At 57.8% G+C, this 12283-nt stretch overlaps 1 protein-coding gene across 3 annotated transcripts in view; it reads right to left on the reverse strand.

Moving 5' to 3' along the window:
* Window positions 1–904: 904 nt before the first annotated feature.
* Window positions 905–12283, reverse strand: part of PFKFB3 (6-phosphofructo-2-kinase/fructose-2,6-biphosphatase 3) — a 78771-nt gene continuing 67392 nt past the window's right edge. For 2 of the 3 annotated variants that reach the window (XM_010853156.1, XM_010853154.1), the window contains exons 11-15: window positions 10920–11049; window positions 10308–10370; window positions 10130–10194; window positions 8315–8488; window positions 905–3413 (exon numbers count right to left, since the gene is read on the reverse strand). In XM_010853156.1, coding sequence (XP_010851458.1) covers window positions 3366–3413; window positions 8315–8488; window positions 10130–10194; window positions 10308–10370; window positions 10920–11049 — 480 coding nt within the window. In that variant the 3' untranslated portion in view covers window positions 905–3365. Of the gene's footprint in view, window positions 3414–6803; window positions 6827–8314; window positions 8489–10129; window positions 10195–10307; window positions 10371–10919; window positions 11050–12283 lie in introns of all 3 variants that reach the window. The other variant, XM_010853155.1, reaches the window with a different exon arrangement.

Below are 12283 nucleotides of genomic sequence, written 5' to 3' on the forward strand. Positions count from 1 at the left end.
CCCTCGAGATGCACGCCACCGGCTGTTTGCTCAGAGGTCAGTTTGCTGCGGCAATCCTTCCTAGGCCCGCCCACCCACCCTGACTCCGCACCGTCTCTATGACACGGTGCAATCTGCTGCCTCTTAAAAGCGCTTGTCAGCTTCTCAGAAGGACTTAAGAAAGGTGGAATCTGATTTTACTTAGGGAGTTCTGGAATCCAGACCAGGGCTCCCATATTGTCCTCACTGAAGAGGAGAGGCTAGAGGACAGCCCCTGACCTCTAGCCATGTTGACCACTAGCCAGGCCCCAAAGGGAGCAGGCTAGAGGACAGCCCCTGACCCCCAGCCCCGCAGGCAAGCAGCTTGACCTGACCTCTCACACTCCATTACCCTGGCGAGACCAAGAATATGCAGAGGGGAAATTTTATGATGGTTAAACACATAATCCTTAGAGTCCCAGGCACTTGGATTTGAATCCCTGAAATTCGCCCATTAAGCAGCCTTGGGGGACGTGACTGACCTTTGCTGAGCCTCAAATTCTTCATCTGCAAAGCAGGAGGACAGAAACAGCCCCCTCTACCCAGGGCACGGAGGATAAGGATCATGGAAGATCATTAACCCGTCCGCACTGCAGCTGTTTGATGGAATGACTTTATCTGCTGCAGGTGAATTTCAAGTCCTAGGGGATTTTTCAGCCAAAAGGCATGTGGGATCTTAGTTCCCCGAACCAGGGCTTCAACCAGTGCCCCCAGCAGTGGCAGCGTGGAATCCTACCCAACCACTGGACCACCAGGTAAGTCCCTGCACGTCCTGGTTAAAGGAAGGTGATGGGGCTGAGTGGCAGAAACTTGGTGGAGTGACCCCCAGACTAGTTAAAGTCTTCCTGTCCCTCTCCCCAAAAAAGACCAAGGGGTGCTTCACCTGTGTATTTCAACCAGGTATTTTATTGTTCTGGCAACTGCAAAATATACAAATTTCTGACAGGCTTTCCGTTTGAAAGCTGGCACAGCTTCATCTCAGGTAATTAACTCGGACAAATTTATAGAGAACACAGAGAAGTCAGAAGTCACACGTAAAAGGCCCCCAAGCCCACCAACCAACAAAACCCAATCTATACAGCTTTCCATCTTCAGGATCCCTTATACATATTAAATAAATAAATAGCACATCTGCTATCAAAATAATAAAAAAATAAATTTCAAGTATTAGAAACGAAAACGTCATTGGCGTGGTTCAAACAGTCTTTCTTCCCTACCCCCAAATGAAGAGCTTTTCTCAGGACAGAAGAAGGGGAGGGGCAAGCCCAGCCCAAAACGAATAAGCGAAGTTAAAAATATTGGTCCCAGAAGCTTCTGGGGGAGGGGAGTGAGAGCCAGCAGTCAGCGAGGCAGAAGCCCTGCGACCGCGGCTCAGACACAGCCTCGGCCCGCTCCTCCCTCCCTGGAAGTCCGGTCTCTGGCCCCCGGACCCCCAGCTTCTGCTCTCTGCCTGTCCCCCACCTTCCCCCAACACTGAGGTTCTCTCTCCACATCAAGGCCCCTGCAAACCAAGGTCCCGGTCAGGCCAGGCCTCCTGTGTAAATGCACTGATTTTGGGCAGTCAGAGGCCAGGGCAAGCATTCAGATCAGCGGTCAAGAGTCGAAATCCAGGGTCCGCTCCAAACACCAGAGGAGGAGCCAGAAGGTGGATGTAAGAGCTGTTCGCAGGAGGACAGCAGGCCCCTCCGTCTAAACACGCACACAGACACACACGACAAGGCAGCAGGAAAGAGGGAGAGTAACACACGCCCTGCACAGGCACGTACAGACAGACAGACAGACATCCTCTTGGGAAGATGGCCAGTGATGGGAAGGGAGGGTTTGAACAGCTTGATGTGAAACCCACACACCTGATTGTAGGGCCTCTGAATCCTGTCCCCGCTCCCCACTGAGTCCCAATCAGAGAAACATGCATTTTTCTTCTACAAGCTCCTCTCAAACAAAAAATACTAACAAAAACAGTTCCTCTCCCCACTCCAGGCTCCAGCTGTCTAAATGGCCCCCCACCCCCATGACTACTTCACAAGCTAAGAGGGGGAAGGAGCGGGGAAGGCAGGAAGAGAAGGTGACCTTTGGCACCGGCTTCTTGAGATTCTGAAAAGGGTCACTGGACAAGATCTACCTCAGTTCACACCGCTTCTCCTGGGCCTCGACCCCCTCGAGTGCCCGGAGGCCCCAGGAGAAGACCAGCAGGCAGAAACTACAGGTGTTCAGAACCACGTGTCCACAGCCTGCTCTGACCGCCCCTACTAGAAATGCCGCAGGCGCCGTGAAGGCAGACGAGGACATTCTTTCCTCCGGACCCGCCCAGGGCAGCGGGCTCCACGCTGAGGACACAGCGGGTCTCCGCACGCACACAGGGCGCTGCTCCACATCCTGCGGCCAGCCTCCTGGAGGACACGGCCACGAGTGAGGCCTGGCTTGGGCCGCTGTCCCCACCCAGGAAGCACAGGAGGGGACGAATGTCCCGAAAGAGGGGACCAGGTCGTTGTTTTGCATGCTGTCGCCCAGAGTCAGTCTTGCAACAATCCCAATGCTCCCTGCCCAGCCATTTGGGGGGGGTATCCCCTCACCTCCCCAGAGGCACGCCCGGCTCCCACAACCTTCCAGAGCTCCAGCCCCAAGCATCGGGGTTTGGCACAAACCCCGAGCATCTTCAGTTGCCAAAGGTGAGATGTTTCAGGTCACAGTCTCTGCCATTAACAAAGTGCGTGAGCCAGCAGGCTCGGGAGCCGAGGGAGGAGCTCGCGCTAGGAGGCGAGGCCCCCGGGGCTGTTTCCTCCTGCCAGACTGTCCCACGCCCTCCTCAGAGGCAGGACAGACTGGGAAGGGTAGGCGACATGCAGAAGGGCTGCTGCCTGGCTGACCAGCGGGTCCAGCGTGGGGCTCCTCTCTTCAGCTGCAGGACCGGCTCTCCTGGGTGAGCCCCACCCAGCTCAAGCCATGAGCTTCCCTGCAGGAGGCAACGTCCAGGCCAGATGCACAAAGAGCCTCTTGGAAGTTTTCATTCCCTTGATCCTTAGCGGCTGAGAGCCTGGCCCCCCTTAAGGTTAGGAGTCGAGGACCAGCATCACCACCAGCGGGGCAGGTACAGAACGAGATGAACAAGCCCACAGGGAGGCACCTGGTCCTGCCTCCTCTGTGCACAGTCCTTCCCGAGCCACTTGGGGCCCACGGGGAGAGCGGCCTGAAGGCTGGGGGAGCAGGGGCAGGCGGGGGCCCAGTCCCCCTGGAGCAGCAGCCCCTCCTCCATGCTGCCCTCCACCCTGCTCCGCTCTGCGAGACGTCCTCGGACGGCTGGCGGTGGGCAGACGGAAGGGCGGGATCCGGGTGTGGGGAGGGGGCGGTCAGTGCGTCCTGGAGGCGTCCACGCTGCCCGGGGAGCCTTTCATGTTCTGCTCTCAGGAGAGAAGAGGGGGAAGCCGGTTACCATTCCTGTTGACTAGGCTTCGCAAGCAAAGATGAAGTTTGCAACTGAGACGCGGGCCCCCTCTCCCCAACAGAGAACACGGCCCGGAGGAGCAGCATCACCAAATACAGTGCGGCCCAGGAACGTGGTGGTGGACGAGCCTGGGGTCCCACGGGGAAAGGGGCCAGGAAGGGCCCTGACATGCGCCCGGAGGAGGCGGGGAGGGCGCGGGTGGGGACAGCGGGCAGCTCCTGGGGTCTGAGCTGCTCCCAGGAGCACCGGGTGCCCGCACCCAGGGCCCCTCCAGCCCCTGCCTCTTTAGAGCCCAAGGCTGTGCTTGTCTCCGCCCGGGGCACTCATGCTGGCCTCGCTACCAGGCAGGAGCAGTGGGGGCTGGTTAAACCTGGAGAAGCACTAGGACCCTCCTCTCAGCCTGGCCTAAGCAGAGCTGTGGGCTCCTAACCTACCCTCCTTAACCTGCCCCGGAGAAAAGGGAAACAATTTCTAAAAGTCTTCTCCTCCCAGACTGTCTTAGCGAGGCGGCAGGGAAAGTGGAACCCAGGAGGACAGAAATAAGCATCACCACAGCCCACTCCTCTCCCGCCAGAACCAAGAATCTCTGAAAGAGAGGCCCATCGCAGGGCTGGCGGCACGGAAGCTGGGGCCCCACTGAGCCTGCTTTCAGCCGGACTCAGGGCCCAGGCCACCGACCCGCTGCCCACGAGTGCATCAGACCACCCCAGTGAGCTGGGCGTCTCCAGCAAGGCCCCCGAAGCTCATAACCAGGGAGGACTCGGTCAACCTGTGGGGTCAGGGATGGAGGTCCAGCTCCCACCCGCCCTGGGACATCAGACGCCCGAGGCTGTGGCACCCACGAATGATGGTGATGCGATGAGGACACTGGAGACCACAGGCCACGTCATGCGCTCAGGGTGCCCAGGGCTCTGGACACACCGAGACATGGGCGCTGCCCTTTAAGAAACACACATGCTCCGGGGCCTGGGTGAATGAGTTACAGACTTCACGATGGCCAGTGTCCACGCAGACCATGACGCCCCGAGGGCTGAGATGCCATGATGCAGAGAGACGTGGAAGGAACGGAGGCTGGCATGCAGGTAGCGTTTACCTTGCCAAGGTTAGTAAGGAGAGAACTTTGAGAAAATATGACAGACAGTTCGTCTTTCAAGCATAGAAGGGGGAAGGAAGAAACATGTCGGGAAAGAAAAACAAAACATCTTTAGTAGGATTGTCTTCTGAGGGCGCATTTGACATTTAAACGTCGAGGAGGCATGGCAACCCACTCCGCGGTTCTCGCCTGGGCAATCCCATGGACGGGGAGCCCGGCAGGCTACAGTCCACGGGGTTACAGGACAGTCGGACACGACTGGGTGACTAAACAACAACATGGAGTTGTCAGTTTCTGTTATGTGAGTACTATAAGAAGCTAAATAATTAAACACATTATTTAGGACTAAAAATAAAAAAGCCAAGGATGCCCTGTGAAGGCCAGACGGCCTGCCGGCCCCTGGGGAGCGGGCTGCAGGGTAGGCGCTGTGTCCCACCTATCACGAGCCTGCTTTACCAGGACACCAGCATCCTGGGGCCACCACCCTAAGACCCCAAGGGCACCCTGTCCCCAGTCCCTGAGGACTCCTGCTGCCCACGAGAAGGAACCCTCAGCCTGGCCAGGCCGCCAAAGCACAGGGCACGGAGCCTCCCTCAGGAACAGCTCTTGTCCACCAGGCACTGGCCCCGAGCCAGGTATTTTCCTAAGTGCTACACCCACATTCTCGTCATCAAGACACCTGAACGCTGACACGCCTGCATGGATGCAGAGAACACATTTTCACTGAACTGGAGGGATTCTGACCAAAGGCACCACCAGCCTTAGAAAGAGACACGTTCAACCTCAAAGGGTGGCTGAATGGCCCTCTCCCAGCAGGAGGATGTCCTTCCTGGCAACACTAGGCTGTGGATCAAAAGGAAGAGGACACGCACAGATGCAAAACTGTAAGGTTCCAAACTTCTAAGGCTGGTTTTCACAGTAGCACATTCGCCCCTGGGCACTCTATGTGTCGCAGGGGTCACAGACACAGGACTGTTACTCTTACAGGCTGACTCTGACGGGCAAGCCCACCATTAAATAAACATGTCTCAGCCACAGGAAGCGGCTGCAAAGCAGAGGCTGCAAGAGCCAGAAAGGAACCCAAACTGCTCTGGGCCTCGCCCCACAGGCTGCAAACGCCAGGTGCCCGGGATGGGGAGGTGAACAGGACCCAGGCAGCTCTGGAAGCCAGCAGAGAGAAAGTAGCCAGCCTTTGGGACTGGAGAGCCATTCAACCACTGGTTCTGTTGAGGGCTGGTGGGGTGACTGTGGGCAAGGCCTCACCCTCATCTGGGAAGCGGGGCCAAGAACTGCCCTGCGACCTCCGGGGGTTATATTAAGAACTAAAGACTCGGGATGTGTAAAAGCTGAAAAGTGATGATGTGTATTTCTGGGCAGGTGATATCACTCAGTCCAAACACAACGCCCAGCGGCTCCTATTTTCCAAGAGTAAGCCACGTTTCTGCGTGGATTAGCCTAGCCGGTGAAGGGGAAGATGGGGCAGGTGTGACGCAAGGAGTTAGGGCGATGTTTCAGGGTGTCTCTTGTTAAAATTTTGTGATATAACAGCCGCAGTTCATTCCTGTGGCTGGGGACCACCAGAGCAGAGGAAGCACTGAATTTATCCAGTGGAATTAAAACCAGCGCTGAATTAACCAGAAACTACAGAGAGACAGCCGCACCCCATCCTGGACGTGACCATAAAGGCCGAGAGTGTTCTGATCCAGGACAACACGATGCAGAGCAGTGGTGTCCAGGCAGACCACTCCAGAGCGGGGGTCCCAGAGCCCCGGAAGGTGGGGGATCTCTGCAGGACAGGAGGGGTGCTCGGGTCTTCCACTGTTCACCGTGCAGGTTAGGCTCTGCGCAAACTTTGCACAAACTTTCCTCTCAAAATGGTAGGGCTCTTGGGGGAGGCCCAGAACATAAAAGACAACATCAACAGGCAAAGACCCAGCTTCCTGCCAATGTCTGACGCCAAGAGGGAAAAAGCAGACCGATGTCCAGCCACAGAGAACCGCAAATACTAACAGTCACCCCGCCCCGAGAGGGAGCGAGGAGAAGGCGGCGGCGGCCAGGATGGCCGAAGGACGCACGGAACACCCACTCCCTGCGTCCTGTCCTGAAAATTCACGGACCCTTTCTCCTTCCTCCTTCAGGTTTTACAAAAACTGCCGTGACCCTCACCACTTCAACAGGCAGGAGGGCCAAGCTGACAAGCAAGGAGAAAAGAGATGCAAAGAACAAAAGAATTCAGAGAAAAATACTTACAAACAGGCTTTCCCTAGCAAAGGCTGCAGAGAGAAAAGGTGGGAGAGAGTCAGTGCGGGGAAGGGAGAGGGCCTGGGTCACTGGGGACCAGGCATTCTCTGTGAGATGCAGCCCTGGGCACCCCCAGCCTGGCCAGCGGCTTCCATGTCTGCAACCCCGCAGGACGGGCCCACCCCCCAACCCCCATCACCCGGGGCAGCACGGCCTTGACCGTCACCCAACCCCCGCCCGCGACTGTGACTGTGGCCCCTCAGCTTCCATCTGTGACCCCACCATTTACACCAACACACGATGTCACTGACATGCCACTTTAGCTCTAAGTTTTCACAAAATCACTGCTGAGGGTAGGCCCAAAAGGACCACTAATTAGATGTCTTCCAGCCAGTCTGTCTCCCTCATTTTAAAAAAACAGGGAGACTGAAGGCCAGGGAGGTGACAGAACGTGACCTAAAACCCCAGAGCTGGCACTAGGGTGGGACACGACCACAGACACACTCAGCACGAGTCTCCCCATGTTCAGCCCGTGGCAGAAGCTGCTGCTCCCCCATCCCACGGATGAGAAAACTGAGGCCTAAAGCGGGCCAATGGCCTGCCCAGGGTGGCACGGCACCGTCACGCCTGCCCCCCACCCCGGGCACACACACAGCACGTTTCCAGACAGCACAAGGTTTAAAGGAGTTTCCAGGAAACTCAGGAAGAGCCTGTGGGCCTTCAAATTCAGCTTGAACTTGAACCCATGATTTCTATGTCAGAGGGCGGCGGTTAGGGGAGACCCCTAGGTGGGACCCAAAGCTGTCCCTGGGGACTTCTACATCTCACACCCCGGCCAGGATTCTCGAGTGTTGTTGAGGAAGATAGTGGTTTGCTGGAAACAAATTTTACGGCCCAACAGCCAGCATCTTTCAGCCTAGCATCACAAAGGATGAAATAATCTAAGAATTAATCTAGTTGGTTTTCTCCTTAGGGGTTTTTTCACTGTTATAGGAGAAAGTGTCTATTCCAGGTCCTTTGGCCCGGGTTCCAGTCTGTCCACACCAGCTCCAGACACATTCCCAGGGCCCCATATGACAAAGCTTTTCTCTAACAGAGCAACGGTCAGGAAGGAAGTCAGGAAAGATACTCATCGTGGGGATAGAAGAGATGTCCCCAGGCCACACAGAAGCCAAAAGCCCTCAGCCAGATGGGGGCTGAGCTGGTCCTGAACTGAGGGTTGCCTTCAACTTTTAGAAGAAACTGTCCACGAATATGAATGGATCATGGACACTGGGCCATCTCTTTGCTTGGCCTGGTTCTGCCTAGGGAAGGCCACCTCCCTGGAAAGGGCGTGTCTGTGCAAAGCCAAGGTCTCAAGAATGGATCTGGGGGTTCCACACTCAAAGGGACGGTCCATGTCCTCTCCTCCAAGTCCCCAACCCCACGCAGGCCTAAGTCTGTGGCCCCTGCCGCCCTGCTGGGCACGCTCTCCCCACCCTGCACGCGACTCGACTCAGGAAGAAGGGGGGTCAACGCACTTGTCCGGGCAGCTGCGTGGGCACCTCCGGGGGCAGGCAGGTGGGCAGGGCAGCGGAGGTAGAGGCCACATGCTCCTCAAAGCTGTTGATGCGAGGCTTTTTGGTGGGCTCGGGGCTGGCTAGTGGGGTGACACTATTGCGTCTCATGAGCGGGTTAGGTCCCTTCTTTGCATCCTAAGCGAGACAAAGACAAAAGAAAGAAGGCGACAGTTACGAGGAGGGGGAGGTAAATAAGCCAAAAAAACCCCCAAAATCCGAAACCAAACCAAACACATTTCTCTGCTTCTGGATTTCACTAAGACCACGAGACTGACCACGGAGAATGGCCCTGGACTGCAGGGCCGCCGGCTCGACCTGCATCTCCCACTCAGCAAGAACAAGGGATGATCTCTCATCCTGAGTCCCCGCCCCGATCATTTCCAGACAACCACTCAACAGACACGACGTTCGCAAAGCAGGCAAGGAAGGAAGAGAGAGCGGGACAGTGATGCAGTGGCAGCATGTGAAAGGCGGGGGGAAGACCTGGCTGCAGGCCTCCAGGGACGCAGAGGGTGGGGTCCTGGGCTCGAGGCGTGGGCGGCGGGAGGTGTCGGTGCCGGTCCCCCCTCCTGCTGACCTCAAGCTGGCATCTTCCCAGTTTCTGCTCCCAGGGAGCATACCCAGCCTCAGACAGGAAACGCAGCCTCCACCCCAGCCAGGGGACCACAGACACAGGAAACACTAGCTTTCTTCCGACCATGGGACAACTCGATTGGAGTGGGGACCTCCAAGGTCTCCATCAAGCCCCTGCCCTGCTCTGCCCGTCAAAGCTTTCAGGGGCCATCAGAGCCCAGTTCCAGTCTGCCCCCATCTCCCCGCTGCGGGAGGGTCCGGTGGGGAGGCTGCTGCCCCTGGAGGGAAAGCCAATGCCCATCCCACCACCCCAACTCGGGACGCGCCGTCAGAGCCAAGGCATGCGGTCCACCTTCGTCTCGGTCCACCAGCCGGGCGACTGGAGGCTGGGATTTGAACGCCAAGATCTTCTGGCCACGCTCCATGAGAGCAGGGACAGGAACATGGGGATGTCACGCTCAGTGTCAAAGAAAGGGTTGGGTGGATGCTGGCAGAGCACTGAGTCTGGCCGCTGGGATAAAGTAAATTCAAACTTTCTTTCACAAGGTTCCTACGCCTGGGCAGAACTCTGTGCTGTTCCTGGGGGAATCCCAGCCAGGCTGACCACCAAATTCCAGACCGCCCCCAGGTGGTGGCGCATGCGGTCAGGCACTGGGCTTGTCCAGAGAATCATTCATTCCATCTGCCACATCGCTAACTCCCAGTTAAAGCTGTGCTTCCCTGGTCTTCATTCTTTATCATCTTTGTGAGAATTAGAGACGTGAGTGCACGTGGATGACACTGAAATTTGTGGGTCCCACTGCCACCCAGGACTCTGGAACCTGTGATCATTTGGCTTCCCCAGAGGAAAAAGCGACGGTAACCAGACTATGGTTACGTTTAAAAGAAGCTTCCTCCTCCACACTCATTTCTTGGGTCAAGAGGAAATGGGGGAAGAAGCACAGAAAGAAAGGAAAAGGAGGACGATGCCAAGAAGCCACCAGACAGGCAGGCAGGAGCACACGGAGCCGAGAAAGCGGGGAGGGGGTCGGGGAGGGCAGCCCTGAGGACCACAGGTCCAAGCAGAGGCAGGCAGATGCCACCGACCGACACAGCTTTTGCCAGCCCTGCCGCTGCGGGGTGTCCGAGGGGCTGGCACCCACGGGTCCCTCCCGGACAGATGACACAGCAGGGGCGAGGAGGGGGCGGCAAGCTCACACTCACCTCTGACCTCTCCCGGTGTGTGCTCACGGACTCCACGTTCAGGTAGATGGATTCTACTCGGCAACCTGGGTAAAGCCGGGGACAGGTCAGCTTCGGTTAAAGGGGGACCTGAGCTCACACCCACGCCCGGCCCACCCAGGGGGGACCAGTCTCGGTGGGGCTGGGTCCCCACACTTACCATAAGCGATGGGAGTCAGCTTCAAGACAGCGTGAAGTGGGCACTTCAGATAGGGCATCTCCTCTGAAAATGACAGAAGGGCCCATGGTGAGACGGGAGACTGGAGGGTGGCCATGCCCAGGCCCCTCACCAGAGCCTGTGCCACAGATGCCTGGCTAGGCAGGTGTATGGCCCCTGCCCCCGCCCCCGGCCCTGGTGCCGGCGGCAGGCGGCGCTGCTAAGACACCCAGAAGAACATGATCAGCGCTAAACCAAAGCCTCACGCAATGAGCTGGAGTAAGAGCGTCATTCCCCAAACACTTTAGGAGTCGGGATCCCGCTGGCCCGTAGGCAGACACACGAGTGTTTAGAGGTTGCTGGGCTGGGAGCCCCTGAGAGGTGGGTTGCCCCCTGCCCAAAGACGCACTGCCCCTGAGATGTGGAGAGACAGGGAGGCTGGGTTTCTTGAGGTCATTAAGCCCACCCAGCTTCAAACTGCTCTGATATCCTCTGGGGGCTGCACGGAAACACCTGGAGGGGGCTACCCCAGGGGCCCTGCCTCCTCGTGGAGGGGCTAGGACCAGCTCCCAACCCCGCCCTCCCCCAGGAGAGGGCGCGCTGCGGGCCAGGCACCTGCGCTCTTGTCGAGGAAGTAGGCCAGGAGGCAGCGCAGGACGGCCTGGTGGCAGATGACCAGCACGTTTTCCTGCCGCTCTAGTTCCATGATGACCGGCTCCAAGCGCTGCACCAGGTCCTGGTAGGACTGCAGGGCGGAGGGAGAAGGGGACACTGAGCTGGAGCAGAAGCCGGGCAGCCCTGGCCACACCCTGCCCATTGTTATAAACCAGAGACCACGCTGGGCACCCCGGGCCACGCCCTCCCGTCGTTATAAACCAGAGACCACGCCATCCGTCCTGCATCAGCCCACCACCCGCGTGCTGGTCCTGCATCCACCCCGGCCCCGGGGGACCCACACCACTGCCCTCTCCCTGCTCCTTCCTGACCTCTACCCTCCCCCGGGAAATGGAGCCCTGACACACAGCACAGCACGAAGGAGCCTGAGCACACTACACAGACTGACGTCTGAGCGCGTGATTCCATTGACGTGAAACGTCCAGAACAGACAACTCGAGAGACAGAACACAGACTCAAAGAAGCCACGGGCCGGGGGACGGGAACTGGGACTGACTGCTGACAGGCTGGGGGTCTCTTTTGGGGCAATGGGGAAATGTTCTAGAATTAGTGATGATAGCTGCACAATACTGTGAATATACAAAAAAACCCACTGACGTGTACTTTGGCTAAAACAGTGACTTTTATATGATAGGAACTTTATCTCAGTAGGAGAAAATTGAAAAAGAAGGGGTGAACCTGTGACTTTCAAGACCACCACAACCCCTGGTCCCTCTCTCACTAAGGAAGTCCCAGGGAATGAGACCAGGGACAGTGCCCTGAGCTCCCGGGAACTGACGTGTGACAAACGCTGAGCAGAAGGACCACAGGCAGGAAGGACTCCTGCGGGGTGTCACCAGGACAAGCCTTCCGCAGACCTGAGAGCTCCGCCTGCACGGGACCCTCCGTGCAGAGCTCCAGGCAGCTGCTGGCTCAGCCCGAGGGCCTGCAGGGCCCAGGGGTCCCTCTGCCAGCATCCGTGGAGCCGGCACAAGGGACTTGCTGAACGCCTGTCATGATGCCCACAGTCAGCGGGGTCCTGCATCCAGTGCATCAGCAGCCAGGGCTGTTTCCCTTTCCTGAACTGTCATTTCCGTCACTGAAGAAACACCTCTGTCCCAGCTGCTGGGAAACACAGCAGTGCTTTCGTTGGAGCTGTGTGAGTGGGGAGGACTCTGTTCACCCGCGGATGGGCACGGGGCAGCGCAGCAAGGCGAACGCACAGGCCCTTCCTCCGCGGAGCCGCTCAGCCTCTCTGCGTCCCTGGCCTCGCCGGGTACCGCAGCCGCGGCAGGACCAGCGCTAGCTCCTCAGCCGCAGCCCCG

The sequence above is a fragment of the Bison bison genome, unplaced genomic scaffold (genome assembly GCF_000754665.1).
Source record: "Bison bison bison isolate TAMUID 2011002044 unplaced genomic scaffold, Bison_UMD1.0 scf7180017864323, whole genome shotgun sequence".
In the NCBI taxonomy this organism is placed as follows: Eukaryota; Metazoa; Chordata; class Mammalia; order Artiodactyla; family Bovidae; genus Bison; species Bison bison.